The sequence below is a fragment of the Manduca sexta genome, unplaced genomic scaffold (assembly GCF_014839805.1).
Source record: "Manduca sexta isolate Smith_Timp_Sample1 unplaced genomic scaffold, JHU_Msex_v1.0 HiC_scaffold_3076, whole genome shotgun sequence".
Taxonomy (NCBI): domain Eukaryota; kingdom Metazoa; phylum Arthropoda; class Insecta; order Lepidoptera; family Sphingidae; genus Manduca; species Manduca sexta.
In genome coordinates, this window is record NW_023594105.1 from 1 (window position 1) to 16,657 (window position 16,657).

Genomic DNA, 16,657 nt, shown 5'->3' on the forward strand with positions numbered 1-16,657 from the left:
TACTATGGTAGGTGGCATTGAGGGATCAATAAAGGCCTTTGAGGGAATATATATGGTGCAGCGGGAAGCACAACAATGGTGTTTTCTGGGGCTGAAAACGTAAAACTAAATTAAATAGAGAAATTATATAAAAAGATTTAAATAATTTCTTATGCAAAGATTTTAAAAGTATGACTAAATACACCAAAGTCATTCAACCACAGTAATTTCATATGGGCTTCTGATGACCAATAACTAAAGCTATACACAGTAAGTATAAAAAACCCACCTTTTTCATTTCCTAAGCTTATTCTTGGATATATTTTTGGTTCCTTTATAGCTATTTTTGGATTTTGCACATTTGTTTCAACATTACTGACTACCAGTTTCTCCTTTAGAGCATTTTGTTTTGTTTTCTGCAGAATTTTCATCTTCATATGCTTTCCATCTAAAATTAAGCAATATTTTTTTAAATACTGGTCATATACTTATTTTGAGAAACAACTTTGGGACCGACACCAAAATATGTATATAAATAAAAATAAATAAGCATAATATGTACATTGCCTATAGAATTCAAAATGGCTAGAGCGATTTTAATGTATTTTTTAGATAATCTTTAGGTTAGTACCTGTGTACTGTGTAATACTGAGAAGTTTGGTAATAATTTAACCACTAGAAGTCATCTGACTGTTGATATACCCATACAAAGCCCGGGCAAGTGGTTATTACTATTTATATTCTAATTTAAAACTTCACAAAATTCTATACTATTATTAAGCTATTATACACCTTAGACTGTGATTTTCAAATATACTGTATTTGAAAATAAGATGTACAAATAGTTTCTAAGTACAATACCAAAGTCTATGTTTCTATTTTCAAAACAAATATTCAAAGTCAAATAAAAGATCGTAAATAATCTTTTCTAAATATACGTAACCGTGAAAACCTGTTTAGTTAGAATGTAAACATAGCCAAGCCAATATTATTTTCATTAAAATACTGTATATACCTTATTATAAATATAATCAATGATTAATTTCATAGCATTTTAAACCATAGCTACAAAGGAGAGTGGTTATGTATTCATCGATTTATTCATCGTATTTTTTTAAATCATTATCCATTTTAAGTGGTTCTTTCTGCATTAGAGTTCATATAGCTCAGGTATGGCGACATTTTAATATCATTGGAATAAGAACTTGAACAAGAACTAGTGGAGGGGTACTCTTCAAAACCAAATACTGTTTTGATCTTTTTTCGTATTTAAAATATTGTTTGACCTTGAACTTCGAAGATACAACAAGGAAATCATCCAAATAAAGTAGGATGAAATGATTTTTTTTGTATTGGATTTAATAATGAAAAAAAAAACCTTTTTAACAAAAGAAACCAGACCACAAAAATTTCTGTTTTTATACAGATTTTTTTATACTTTATTTAAACATGTGTTTGGCTGATATTATGCAATTAAGTGTTGTCTTTAAAACATACGCACTAGTTAGTGGTTCCACAAAGAAATAGAAATAAATGTTGTAACAATGCATTCATAATTATACTTACTTTTAGTTCTCCTAATAGCTCCGATGACACTTGAATTGAGGCATCTTTTGTGCTTACAGCTACTTGTGTCTCTGTCTCCTGTTTATTTACTTCAATATAAACTTGATGTGATGCATCTTTGTATTGTTTTTTATGTTTGACACTTTCAAGTTCCACTTGCAAAGCTAAAATTTCAGCTTCTGGAAACATTTGTGTAAAATTTATTTAATTACTTTTAAAATTATTCAATAATATTCTCTTATTAGTTATACTGATATAATACATTGTGTTAAAGCCATTTAATGTTGGTGGCATAAACATTTTGGGTTGGAAGAGGAATGATTATTGTTGGAATTTTGGTTGGAAAACAGAGTCAGTCCAAAACATTTTTAAATGTTTTTCCATCTTAAAATTACTTAATTGTTTGGAGTCAGAAGTTGGTGGTGTGATAACCCTATAATAAATTATGTGTGTATTCTTTGTGAATTATCGCTTGCTTTAATGGTGAAGTAAAACATCGTGAGGAAACCTGCACACCTGAGAAGTTCTCTATAGGAATTTTGGGGGTGTGTGAAGTCTACCAACTCGCACTAGGCCAGCTTGGTGGACTAAGGCCTAATTTCCCTCAATAGCAGAGGAGGTCCGTGCCCAGCAGCGGGACAGTTTATAATACAGGGCTGATGATGGTGGCTTCTGCACCTGATCTCTGGTTATGTTAGAGTGTCATCTCATCAGACTATGAGAGTGAAGGAACATTGAGAGCACCTGTGTAGTGTGCTTACACTTGTGCACTATAGTATAACTTGCTTAAAAAGCTGATACTATCAAGATTAGCTGTCATAGCCAAAATTCACTGGGAGTGGATTTAAAGGTAGTTAGTTAAAACAAATTTCATACTGATTATTCTAACCTTTAGTAGAGACTAAGGACCCTATGAGTCACATACCAAACAGATAGATGATTACTTACAATAAAACAATTTGGTAGTAGTAAGTATAAAAAAACATATATTGTAAGTAATGGAATATGGCAAGAGTAAAAAAGAAATTATTGCTCTTACTATAATATTTTCTAAAGTTTTGATTTGAAATTACCTTTTCATTGAACTTACTTAGTTGTGTTTGTTCATGTGTGCAGTCGGTGAGGCATAGGATAGCTTTTTGCACTATTTCAACTTTTGGATATTGCACATTTTCACTTCAATTAAATCCCTGGCTTTGTTTATAGATATTACTATTTCCCCGAGTTTTGTAAGGGCATCGTTGAATTTGTAACGTCTTTGACGCTCCCATTCTCGACATCTCCTGAAAAGTTGTATCATAAGAAATAACGGTATATCTATACATTAGATCGATAAATTTATTGAAATAAATTTTTTCATATACATAAACTACATAAGTTGTAAATTTACTTACGTTGGAGAACGTTTATTACCCGTTTCCATAATTCATTTAATAGAAATAACAGTTCGTTACTTGCTTTTTCTATGTACATTAATAGAAAAAACGATTTAAAACATTAATTATGGTTTATCTTTTAATTTTCATGACATTTAAGATTATTAAAACATTAGGGACAATTGACAAACAGTTGACAAACATATATGAAGTGACATATCACATAAGACATTTGACTAAACTAGTGCTGAGCGAACACATGATACAAATGTGAAATCCCTCAAAAATACCTATCTTAAGAAACTCCAAAAACTTCATACGTCATGGACTAAACTCTAAACGAATTTATAACAAACCAAATATGGTAATTCACGTAAAGGTTTATTTGTAATGATATTACAGTGCTACGAATCGATACTATATCGATATTAATAAAATATCATTCGATTCATCATGGCTTCCCTAAATGATAAGTCACTCTGAATCACTCGAATAAAATATTTTCAAGAGTCGGTGTGAGTAGCGCTTAGGTAAAACAAAGTATAGCGATACATATATTTTTCCTTGGCTTTTTAGAGCAGGGAGTGGTGTTTGCGTTTATTTACCAAATAAAAACAAGAGTTAATAAGACTTTCATGAGGTCGATATTTTGTCCACTGAGTTGCATCTAATAGGTAGTCTCAAAAAAGTAAACCGAACAGGTTTGTGTGTTGCGCGAAGTGTGATTAGAACTAACAAAATGTCGCTGTATCCGTCTCTGGAAGATATGAAGGTGGATAGCATGGCGAGAGCCCAAGTGGTGCACCAACATGTAACGCCCAGCAGCTTGCCTCCAGCGACCAGGGGGGGCCTAGCGCTCCCACCATGTACCCCGCCCTCGGGGACTACATGGGACTGGAATTATCGGCTGATGTTATTGCTCGCAATATGCCCGAATATCAGGTTCAAACGGTGAGGATTTATTTTACTATATAGCTTGACAGGCAGTTGTGCAATCTAAAAAGTAGAAAGAGAGATTTATGAACAAAAAGTTATTGGTAAAACCCATATCCAAATGACTCATACCTAACGACCTACCTTTATCTCTATGTTGTAAATAAATGTTTCTTCTGGGTTATTCTAAATTCATAGTGTATTATTCTTTTATATTATTATAGAACTCTATAATTTATTAACTGATGGTTTTTTTTTATTGTAAGGATAATATACTTTAAAATTTATTCCATAGAATTTTTATAAAAAACAGTTCAGTTCAAGGAAAAACCGAACTACAATGTTCAACAATACAGTCTCAAGGACATTAACCAATATTTTAAATTCAAGGTTGACACTATTTTATTACCACTTATACTAAATGTTAGGTTTATTTAATTCTAGATCCAACCTGGAGGTACTATGAACAACCTAATAGCTCCTTTATCATCACAATCTATGACCTTGGCAAAATCAATTGTTACTCAAGCCATTAGACCTGTTGTAATGTGCAAGGATAAAGATGGCAAGTGTGGTGTCAGGCTGCATGCTGTTAATAGTGGCATATTTGTCTGCTATGTCGGTGCCAACAGCCCTGCAGCACTAGCTGGATTGAGATTTGGAGACCAGATTCTTGAAATCAATAATGTACCTGTAGCTGGAATGACTATGGATCAATGTCACAACTTATTGAAGAAAGCACCTGTAAATGGAATCAATTTGGCTGTTCGTGACAGGTTTGTTGTTTTTTTTTATGTAGATTATTATTACAGATTCATTATATGTATATATAGGTCTTAAGAAAATATAACCTTAATAAAGTCGACATAGTAGAATGTGTTTCTAACTTTTTCAGACCATGTGTCATGTGAATGCAATAAGACTGAAAAAATCCTCTTTTATACTCCTTTAAGTGCCATTTTGAACCTGAGTAGGGTTATAGATTTCAATTAATCAGTTAAAAATACCTATTGATAAAATCTGTAAATGTGGCAGTTCGAATTTTGCTCATAACAAAAAAGGGTTTTTATGCTGGGTATTGTGTCATTAATTATTTATTATTTACTAATCAAGTAATGTAGACTCATTTGGGTTAGTAAAGAATACTTATATTTATTAGTAAAGCAATGGTGAGGCAATAAACAATGTCCACTACTACACACTTCATGGCAGGGCATGCATCCTGCAGCAATGGTTCACAAAGACAAGTCTAGCCTATTTGCAAACATGTTCAATATACCATTTATAAAATGATAGGAAGCTATTTTTAAAACCAATTAATTGGATTATTGTAAACAAAGTTCAAGATTTAAGATCATAACAAAGTTGTCTGTTGTTTATTTTGATTGATTTCTGTGTTACCATATGACCCTATCATAAAAACATGACAATTTTACAGTATGATTTGTAAAGTACATGGTAGCTAAATAGTGCACTTTTTTCCCCTTTTCATGTTCAACACATTTCATAAAACTAAAAGTTGTACAATTCTGTATTGATAAAACTTAATAATAAGTTTTAATAATATAAAATGCATTATTAAAAGCTATGTTATTTGTTTTCAGACCATTCGAGAGGACCATAACACTTCACAAGGACTCGCTTGGACATGTCGGTTTCCACTTTAAAGATGGCAAAATTGTAGGGTTGGTTAAAGATTCGTCTGCAGCTCGAAATGGATTGCTAACAGACCATCAGTTGTTGGAAATAAACACTATTAATGTAGTGGGTATGAAAGATAAGGAAATATCGAAAGTGATTGACAACAGCCCTTCTGTTGTGAACATCACAATTATTCCACACTATATATACCACCACATGATAAGCAAGTGAGTAATTTATGATTCAGGGATATTCTGCTTCCCGAATAATAAATGCGTGTGTAATTTTTATTTGTCATCATACCAATTTGCGTAAATGTTATTAATTATAATCACGTCAATTATGACGTATCATAATTATTATTCAATATATAATAATGAGTTTTATTTGAATGAGGGTTTTAAATATAGACAATTTGCAAGTATGATGGGTCTGTTAATTAGTATTTTATTTTAAATTTAAATACTTTCCCATTTTATTTACAAAACTTTTCCATTCCACAGGATGTCCTCTTCACTCTTTAAGGATTTGGATCGCACACCGGCTGTGTAAAGAAAAAATGAATATTGTTCGAAAAACTAAAGATTTTTACGTAATTTGAGATTCAAATATTTTTACATCCCACGAATTCTTATTATTATATTCACTATTACTTTATATCATAAATTATGGCACTGTAAACCTTTAATCTACATTATATTGAAATAAATGTTAATATTGGTACTATCCATATATTTAAAGAAAGAGGTCTGCAAAGATATTTTATTGCTTACGGTTACAATTACATATATGGCTTAATTGAAAAGTAATTAAAACATCCTATTATTTCAGGTCCCTTTCTTTATGTATGGGTCATACATTATCTGTTAGTGTCAGAGTTAAATTTTGTTAAGAATTATTTTTTTAAGTTAGCAATACAGTAGTCAGTAAGGCTGTGAAAATATTGAGCCAACAATCAAATCCAGGACAGTAGGAACATGATGCCGTGTGATAAATTAATATTTGAATGTGTTGTCACGGTGCTAAAACAAGTTTAGATGGTCATTGGTTGATTAAGTGTCATGGAAGGTGTTAATGTTAAATGCGAAATGATGTATGTGATAAGTAAAAGTTTTAGTGTGTGCTAAGTTTTGTGCAAATTTTGAGATTGTAATTATATACCAAAAATGTTTTTATAAGTATTAATGTAGCACTCACTTTCCCGCACAGCATTTAAAATGACAAATTTATTACCGAATTGTCCTACATTCCCTTATTATTTTACAAATCCATATTTACATTTATGAGTAGCTATCTAGTGAAATGCCGAACATTACAATGTCTGGAATACTCTACTTTGAGAGCAGAAAATTATGGTTATTACATAGATTCGCGTTTTAAAAATTCATCTATTACATAGTTTATATTCATCGCACGGAACATGACTGGGACGATTAGAGCCTCACCAGGAATATAAAAAAATCGCCATTTTTTGGTAAAAATTGGGACTAGTTTCCGGCAAACTTCATATTAAAAATAAAAAGTAAAATTGGCGACTACGAAACAGGTTATTTGTTTTCCTTGTCAGGATATTGCTATCGGTAAACCAGTACATGTTCTATATAAATACATCGTTTTAGATAATCTGTATATTTCAGACACAATATTGATTATCCAGTAACAAATATTACTAGAAATGTAATATTGAAAACGACAATTTTTCCGAAACTATTCAATGTGTCTCTGGGTAATTATACAAAAAAAAATATATATATTATCATTATTGTTATAAATGTTAGTGTATGTTGCCATAGACTTAGGTTATTAGTTATTTGAAATATTCATGGCTATTTTAAGGGTGACATCTTGTTTTTTATTAAATGAGAAAACAAATAATATTGCGAATTCTTAAATGCCACACAGAATATATTTTTTTATACTTTTATGTGAATCTTTTGAATATATCTACATTATCTTAAATAAATATCTACTTTGACAGATAAATTAGTTTTATTATTGCTTATAATTACACTATGTAATATAGTCCAGTCCACACGATCATTTTTTTCCAATACAGCACCTTTGTATTTCAAGTTGTTTAAATACGCAAAATACACCTTATGATAATAACAATCGATGTCGACTACTTAGGGACAATCCACAGTACACACTTCCTGGTTTGCATTTACACAGGTATTTATATAAAGGAGAGTCAAATGAGTAACACGGATACAATCAAATTACATTTATTTTATTACTTGGTCAGTAAACTATATCCAATGGATTCTGGAAGGTCCAGTTCGGTTTGAGTATGATTTCAGGGCACGACCATGACTTTGGTATAAAAAAGCTATCGCTTTCGGAGGGTGGACAGTTTTTGCGAGCGAAATATTCCATCGGATATAAACTCCACAAAATACCTGGAAATAAAAATGGTTTAGAGTATTGGCTGTGCCTATACGATCAAGGAAAAAATCGATAAAAAATATCTAGTTATGTAGTTCGTTGGTATACCTATTGTCGACCATAACTAAGATTTTTGGTCACACTATGTTTAGTGAATAAGCATAAATATATAATGGCGTTCTAGAAAATTTTCATAATTCTCGCTGAGCGACAAGATCTATCAATGACAATACTCGCTCACCTATGCTCGCTTAGCGGTCTGAACACTCGCCGAGAGACTCCACGCCGTCATTCTCTACTAGTGTTCGTTATAGTCAATTACTCGTAAATTGGTCATCACGCTTGTAGGTTCACTCGCTATAGACTACCGACGAAAAGATCGGAACTATACACTCTCTTTGATGCTCGTTAACTCGTGTCTAATTTTTAGCATTCTCGCAGCTCGTTCATTGTCGGCGGTGAGACAAGTGCCTAATGCAATGTTAATGCTTGTTAAATCCACTTCCTGCCCTTATCTCTAATCCCGTTCGAATGTAGAGTCAACATAACACATTTATTTACTCTTGACGTAGAAAGAATTTGGGCTAGTTTTTACGAACGCCGTTGGTTTAACAAAAATTGCTTCTGATTTCTCTAATCCTGGATTAAAGATGTTGGAAAAAGTGTTTCCCGATCTGGGAATTGAACCCAGGACTTTTCAGTCTCATATACTACCAGTAACTAAACAGAGGAGGCAATATTAATTGTTACCAACTATTGAACAATGACATTATTTTTTAGAATTTAATAAGGGACTCACCGTTACCAAAAAAGAAAGACAACCACATAAATAAGTTAAATACATTGGGAAACCGTCGCCCGTTAGTGGACGTTAGTGGTAACATTAGGACTCCTAACACTCCGAACTCCGTCATAAGCACAGGATAGAAGAAGCCAAATGAAAGGGCCAGTACCACTTCATGCGCCAGCGCTGAAACCTGTAAAATGATTGTTCATTTTTTAATAATTTTATGGACTAATTAACTAAAAACTTACAAATTTAGATATAAAATAAGGTATTACAGGCATGCCATACTAAATCCGGATTGAGACGGATTTTAAAAATAGATTTGTAATGAACAAATATATACTTATATCACATGTCTCCTTAATTAGTTTATGTTGTAGGTATGTATAACATGGACTAGCCCGGGGGGGACGAATTACGTATCAAATAGCGGAACCTCGCGCCTCCCCAACCTATGTGAGTCACAATTTTTATAATGTTAAATATAAAGCCTACTTCATTCATTAAAAAACATGGACTAGCCATAATACCAATACACAATACCTCATGCACTGATGTACGTTGGTACTTATCTACAGCAGTAGCTAACTATTCCTTAGATACATACATACATCTATAAAGTAGGGATATGGCGAAATGATAGTCTATAGATGTTGATCGTTAGATTATATGTTATTACAAAAATAAAGATAATCTTGTCTAGATAAGCCTTTCTTAGTTAAAATAGTTATCTTTGACGGTTCGTAAAACCTTAAGATCTGCATAAATAAAAATGTTGACTTCAACTTTCTCTTTACTTAATAGGTGTTTGTTAAGTTTTGCTTATAAACTCAAAGTACATATTGATTCGATGGGCACTTGGGATCAATCGAAACCCTTGGGTGTTCAATGCCGAGAAGTTTGTTTATGTGCCCCAAGTTTTGTTGTAAGAGCTTTTGTTAAATATTTATTTGCGATGTGATGAGACTCCAAACCATTTGGCACTAATTTGGCAAACTTGTATTGGGCGGTTAGCATTCATTGAAACAATGTGTCGTATACAAAGTTCTTAGAAGATTTGTAGCCATAATAAACTTTGCAATTGCTAAATTTGTTAACGAGTGGTGAAACTGCGAATAGTGTAATGTACTACAGGTAGGTACTGAATAACTTTATTTATAATTATGTACCTACTACGCACTTAATGTTATTATTTGGAAACCTACTAATTGGTTTTTTGTAATGATTTCCTAAATAAAGCTGAATAGAAAAACCCTCTAAGAAGTCGCAGTTTAATAACAGTATAATCATCTATTGAACTATGAAGATACCGTAATTTGTAGGGTTCGATATTTAGGTTATTTTATTTGTGCCAGTTTTCCCATTCTATGGGTCAACACATGGGTGTAAAATGGGGCTTAAAGTGAGGATAAGAGGCACGAGTGTGTAAGTGTATGTAAGCATATGGTTAGGAGTACTTATTGAATTTTCAAGGATTTGAATCTTTAAAAATCACTTACGAAAAATACAATGAATGTCGAAAAAGCGCGCCCAGTACGAGGAGCTAGCGGCTTGTAGAGATGGTCCCGCAGCCAGGAATATACTACGCGGTTCCAAGCGCGGTAATAGCGGGAAAAGCGTGAGGTTGTCCACCAGTCCTGAAATTAATTATTACCCCATAATGCATGATTATAATGGTTATGCGTACATTTTGTGATTGCAAGAGCCTCTACAGCTTGCTCGATCGATCTATTCAGGAGATAACTACCTAATGCCACTAGATCCTACTATATTTTATATTTGTACCTAGTAGAGGGAGGTCCGTGCCCAGAAATATATTATATAATATTATACAGGTATAGTCCTTAGCGTTTCTAAATAACAAGGATTATTTTTATTTTGATTACAGAAAAGTTATAAACTACATGGTTGCCTAATCTATACGTTGGAGATGGAATCAAATGTCACGCAGAGGTCTGTGTTACAATGGATTGTCCGATAACCATTAGATTTTTTCTAACAAACATATATCCAACTAAAACATACATTTACGAAGAATTTGTAACCCGAATTAAAAGATTTGCCAATGGTACCGAATAATGAGCTTATCAGTGAAACGGGATCATTGAGCCGCATCAGGGTGAAAAGGAAAATTTTAGATCGAAACTATTACCAGAAAGAGCAAATTGATCGTTATCTAAATCTTCGTTTTCGTGAAGAATGTGTTGTTGTTACTTATTTTTCTGTAGGCATAAGAGTTGTTTTACTTTGAAATTAATGTCGTTTCTTTATACCCCTTGTCTTATTTACCCAGTTTTACAGTAGCCTATTGTAGCATATTCTGTTTAGCTTTTGTTCGTGGCTTCACCCGCGTAAAAGAGCTTTTCCGGGAAGAAAGTTCTGCTATATATTTTTTCGGGATAAAATGTAGCTTATGTCCCAGGGTCTTAAATAATATCCATACCAAATTTTATATAAATCTGTTTGGTAGTTTTTGAGTATATCGCGTTCGGAGAGACAGATATACGCGACGGGCTATTCTTTTTTATATTAAATTGTAAGGATGTATTTTAGTATAGAGCGTTGGTATAATACAGGATCACGAGGCAAACACCTTGATCCAATATTACTGTTAACCTGTCACTAAAAATTATGAAATGGTGCATAAAAAATAGTGCTTCAGGTTTTGTTGTTCATATTAGTAAATGTTGTCGGATTTAGTAGTAATTTTGAATTGTCTTGTGATCCAGTATTAGCGTTAAATGCATTAAATAGGCAAGTAATTATATTATGTATTGCCGTCTTCATACCTCGTAGAAAAGCCTGTCTCCAAACCGAAGAATTTCGGCGAATGCATTAAGCCAGGCCTGCAGCACGCAGTAGAATCCGCACAAAAAGGAGAGCACTCCTGGGAGCACGCATGCGAACATACCTCGCACCACTGTGCCTGCTTCAACCTAAAATCAAACTTATTCCTGAGGAAATATATTAGGTGTATATACGCATGTTTTTTAACTGGGAAAACCAATGTCACAGAAAATTTTAGCATAGACATTTTTTATCAAGTTGCTCAGATATTTTTCTTCTCATATAGTGAAATGATTTTTTACATAAAACTAGGGCGATACGCATTATTTTTTTTTATCAATATGAATCATTTTTATGGACATCTCACATTTGACCAAAAAATGACCATGCCAAAATTGTCTGTAACATATAATTACCTACTTAGGTACGCTGCCACTTAAGTATAAGTGGGTACCTACGCCAAGAAGGCGATTTGTGGATGCAATTTCAATAAATAACAATAGTTAGTAGTACTTATCTTATATCTGATAATAAAACTATATTTTACCCGTGATTGTTTCCCATAGTCGGACCAGTAAGGTAGGATGAATCGTTCCCATAAGAAACTATTGTAGAAAATGATGGCTGCCACTTCTATGAAATGGAATAAAACTACGCCCCATCTAGTTTTTTTCGTTCTGAATAGAAAAAGTAAATATATTATTCATCCTTTAGACAGTAAAAGCCTGTTTCACAACTTTAAGTAGCTAAATATATTATGTTAGTTTTCACATAAATGTACAAGCCGACAAAATACAATATTCAAACTCTAATCTATGCTCGCAAATAGATGATATTAAAATGAGTATAATATACTATGTATATTAATAGCTGCTTAACCCATTAAATTGTTTTTCAATTGAGCGACTGCATGTAGCCCTTTGAGAGCGAATTTATAAAGCATAGTAAATTCTATTTTTGTTAATACATTTTTGACAACCTGGACAATAAATACGATAACTGTCGTATGAAGTTTACTTAAAACTTGTGAAACAGTCATTAGTATAAAACTATGCTTTATTACTTATAGGCACGTAGATACTTAAAGTGTTATCTTTAAGCCAAAGTTCTCGGGCATCTGGCCTACATAGCTAGTAGTTGATTAATTAGAATTCGATTTATGTGAAATCTCTACCTGCGTTTAGCTTCACTTCAATTGTGGGACAATTCATTTAGGATCTGACGTATAATCTTCAGAAATTCATTTATTGTCAGGATTGTTTTTCATCATAAATAAGACTGATAATTATATTATTTTCACAATAATAAAAAAAAGTTAAAAAAAATTATCACCTTGGATATTGATCTCTGTATACCAATGTAGGTGCAAAAATAAAGTAAACGTAATGTTGGAATGAAGGCAGAGGAGGACCCTTTCCAAAGCACCGAGGACCACACGCCACGGCAACTGCGTGGATTTTCATTGCCAACCTAAACTGAAAATAGAAAAATATTTATTGAATTCATAATATATAACTTTGATTATACATCCAGGACGATCTAGAGGTGAGGTAACGTAGCTGGGTTTACCCCGTTTCTTTCTACTCATAAGCTACGGACAAATTATAGTGTGAAGGTGTAGCCAATTTCAATTAAGTATACAATGTAATTCTTCCTATACACCCGGTATACGTATTACGTAGTAATGTACACTTAGGTAGAATGATGAGTTGTTGACAAAGACAATCTAGTTTTGTTGTAATGTATATATTATTCTAACTAGTAATATGTCAATGGTTGAAATTTGACGGTAATTCATTAAATTTTCAAGTTTGAACGTTTTTGAATCATTTCTCTATATGAACTTGTACTCTTTCATGTGGGCAAAGGCGTGAGCAAAAGTATATATTGTATAATGTACAAATATATTTCTATATTCAATGTAATTATGCCAAATTTCACATTCCTTCTCGCGCGCAATGTGATTAAAAGGAGGACAAAGTTTTTCATCATGTTCTAATATAATACTTATATGTGTTTTAATTGTGATGATTGGTAACACTGGCATAATGTTGCATCCAATATCGTATCTTTCAGAAAAATAATGGAAGAAAAACTAATTAGGTGATAATAGAGTCCATTAAGGCAAACCTTGGTTTTTGCACAATTTACACAGCTGTGTATGTTATACTTGAGCTAGTAATGTAACAATATATTGTATGTAGTACATTAGAAAAAATTGCCTACCGTATGTACTGTAGATGATATTTTAGGTGTAATTATTTAAATTACCTAGAATTGCATTAAGTAAAATACATTTTAATGAAACATTTTAGATGCAGATAAAATTCTTTTGTGTGTATGATACAAGAAGTAGTATAAAATATATATTGCTAATAACACATCCTATACAAGTATTGTAGGGTACCTATTATTTCATTTTATAACTAGTTACTGATCAAGTTGATAAATTACATCCAATAGTTTTAAAACATCATTGTTACCTTTAAGAGCGAGAAAAAACAATGTATTTGTAATTAAGTCTGAAATTAAAAGTCCTTAAGTATTTTAAGTGTCGCAAGCAACTCAGTTGCAGTTGAAAAATCGTTGAGATTACCAAGCTTTTTTAAGAATAGAAAAATTACATTCCTTATTTATATGATGAAATAGTTATACTACTGGCTTGAATATAAATGATGTCAGACTGTCAGCAGACAGCAGATGGCAGTGAATGGCGATCGTTTCGCCGGCAACAGAGCCCGGTAAGTACAGCAACTGCCGTCTGCCCTGTTATTTACTGGCGCCAGCCACCCGCACTGACAAGGGTCTTACCCAGGTGATTTATGTAATATTTTACTTTCAATGCTATTATACCCTTTCTGCTCCTACCTACGTCTAATACTTTGAAAACATTTTTTGTGCATTAATTTTAGTAACGTGATATATACAGTTTAGGACAATGTACTCAGTTTGTACTTAAACAAAATATCTAATGCTGTTGTGTCTTTATAAGCTTTGTACGATAATATTATGTTTGAGAACAGCGACATTTTTGATAACCTTTGGGCAGTTACATTAATGTCATCATCGACTCCGTCAAGATTAGTTTAAGGAGGTGCATCTGCACCTACATAATATCAAACTTCATATTTAAATAGCGTTGGTTTTTTAAAAAAGTTTTATCATAAAAAAACTCTGTGGTCGTTAGTTCCCGTTGTTGCAGATATGTTTCGTGACTTATATTTTTTGTGATTTTATTTGTGGGCAGGGGGATGCACGTGTACCTACTTGCACCACCCTTCTGGCGCCCATAAATGTCATAACAAATAACTTCCTAACACACTGGTGATTTTGAATAAGTATCAACTAGGGGGGCGTCTTCGTGGATGAAATAATCTCTATGCAATATATATTTCGTTGGAGCCGGAAAATTAAAAATAAAACTTTTTCAAATAGGCACTTATTCATCCATGACTTGATTGTCTGCTACTTGCATGATTTTAATTTAAATGCAACAATAATATATAATGTAAGTAATATGTATAATAAATAATAATATCCTTCTTTACTACTCAGGGATGAGGTTTTAAGCCACCACGCCAGTGTAGTGCGGATCAGCAGACTTCACATACCTTGAAAATGTCTCAGGTATATAGGTTACCTCACGATGTTTTCCTTCATCGTTAAAACAAGCGATAATTCATAAAGAATACTCAGATAACTTTAGAAAAGTCAGAGGTGTGTGCCCTTGGGTTTTGAACTTGCGGACGTTCGTCACGGCAGTACGTTCCACTCCCAACTAGGCAATCGCCGCTTATAATTATAGGTAATTGTTTATGAATAATGTTAAATAATTCTAAACAGTATGGCATTAGTCACAGGCTTGGTTTCATAAGACTCGTAAATCTAATAATTCTCTACGTATCTAATCATGTTAAGTGGAAAAAACATAAATAACTTTGGATAATTAAAAAAAATATAATATGATTAGATAAACATTAATATTTCTATTATTTATTAGCTTAAACATCATATTTATGCACACTTGCATACATTGGTTATAGATATAAACTTAAAAGTTATACAAAGTCTTAATCCATGTTGTTAGTCATCAAAAAAATAAATAAAGCCACTTTAAAAATCCTGAGTAACTATTTTAACTCTATAATATTAATATATTATGCGATTAAATAAATCTATGTTGATTACTTTATAGGCAATGATATGGAACGATTTTATTGAGACCATAGGATTTGTAAATGTAATATTAGAAAAGATCTGATTAGTTATGTTTCATTGATAATAAATGTAGATTGTTTCTTCTAGTTTTTATAGATACACACTAATAAAACTTACGTAGCAAGTTATTGTTACAAATTACTTTGGTGTGGAGTCAGGGCACATAAATAGGTAGTTGTAGGAAAGTTAGATGCTCTTAGTGTAACACATAGTTTATTAGAGCGCTTCGAAGTTTCACCCTAATAGCGTCCTTTGATATATCACTGTTGTGCATCAATTTGTGTACCTACACCGTGATATTGATAAGTATGTGTAATTTCAAAGTAAATTTATTAAGCGTTTTACGCTCTTCTTTTAGAAATTTCTTTATATTTTCTATGTATTCGTATGTCAAAAGTGTAAAGGTTTTGTCCAATATGATTTATCTAGAGATTGAAGAATTAACACTTAGGTAGATATAAGAATAATAAAAATGACTTACCATTTCACAGGTAACTGTGACAGACGATACCAGCGCTAGATGTTTTTGGCTTAAATTCCATATTGGCACACCAATTAACGCACCTTCCAAGAAAACTAAGCCACTTATGCCCAATATTACAAAGCCTTGGCTCGCTCCTGAGAATTTAATCAACGATAGTAATTGTGAGCCATTCGAAAATAATTTGAGTAATTATATTTAAACAAGATGCGATAAAGTTTAAATTAGAAATTATTTTAAACTCGTATTCTCAATTTAACTACCTACAAAGAGTGAAATATCTAATTAAAACTTTAAGAAACATTATATAAAACTTTTCGGTAGTAAGTGGTTCGATAAAGTCCTTTGTTTTATATTAAATTAAATACGCAAGCAATTGTTTCACATCGCTTTTTATTCGCCATTCAAAAAGGAACGACCAACTTTGTTCTTTGTCAATCAACAATGTTTCTGACGTACGCTTAAGTGCATGTTTCGTGGTATATCTAAAATTCGGGATCCTCT

At 32.4% G+C, this 16,657-nt stretch overlaps 2 protein-coding genes and 1 long non-coding RNA gene across 3 annotated transcripts; 1 reads left to right on the top strand and 2 right to left on the bottom strand.

Moving 5' to 3' along the window:
* On the bottom strand, positions 1 to 3,138 carry LOC119192720. Its single transcript, XR_005113736.1, has 5 exons — positions 2,940 to 3,138; positions 2,636 to 2,828; positions 1,546 to 1,724; positions 269 to 427; positions 1 to 91 (listed from the first exon to the last, which is right to left on the bottom strand). It is a non-coding gene; the product is annotated as an uncharacterized LOC119192720 (long non-coding RNA).
* A 259-nt stretch (positions 3,139 to 3,397) lies between these two features.
* Positions 3,398 to 7,478, top strand: LOC115443133 (syntenin-1). The gene is given in 5 exon segments (XM_030168409.2): positions 3,398 to 3,765; positions 3,768 to 3,872; positions 4,299 to 4,630; positions 5,459 to 5,722; positions 5,999 to 7,478. Coding segments are annotated over 5 exon segments (855 nt in total). The 5' UTR covers positions 3,398 to 3,660; the 3' UTR covers positions 6,048 to 7,478.
* Positions 7,479 to 7,704: 226 nt separating this feature from the next.
* Positions 7,705 to 16,345, bottom strand: LOC115443132 (sterol O-acyltransferase 1; the record flags this gene model as incomplete). Its single annotated transcript, XM_037446482.1, has 7 exons — positions 7,705 to 7,894; positions 8,680 to 8,857; positions 10,167 to 10,304; positions 11,457 to 11,603; positions 12,002 to 12,131; positions 12,787 to 12,929; positions 16,154 to 16,345. Coding segments are annotated over 7 exons (1,086 nt in total), but the record flags the coding sequence as incomplete, so codon positions are not given.
* Between the last annotated feature and the right edge of the window lie 312 nt (positions 16,346 to 16,657).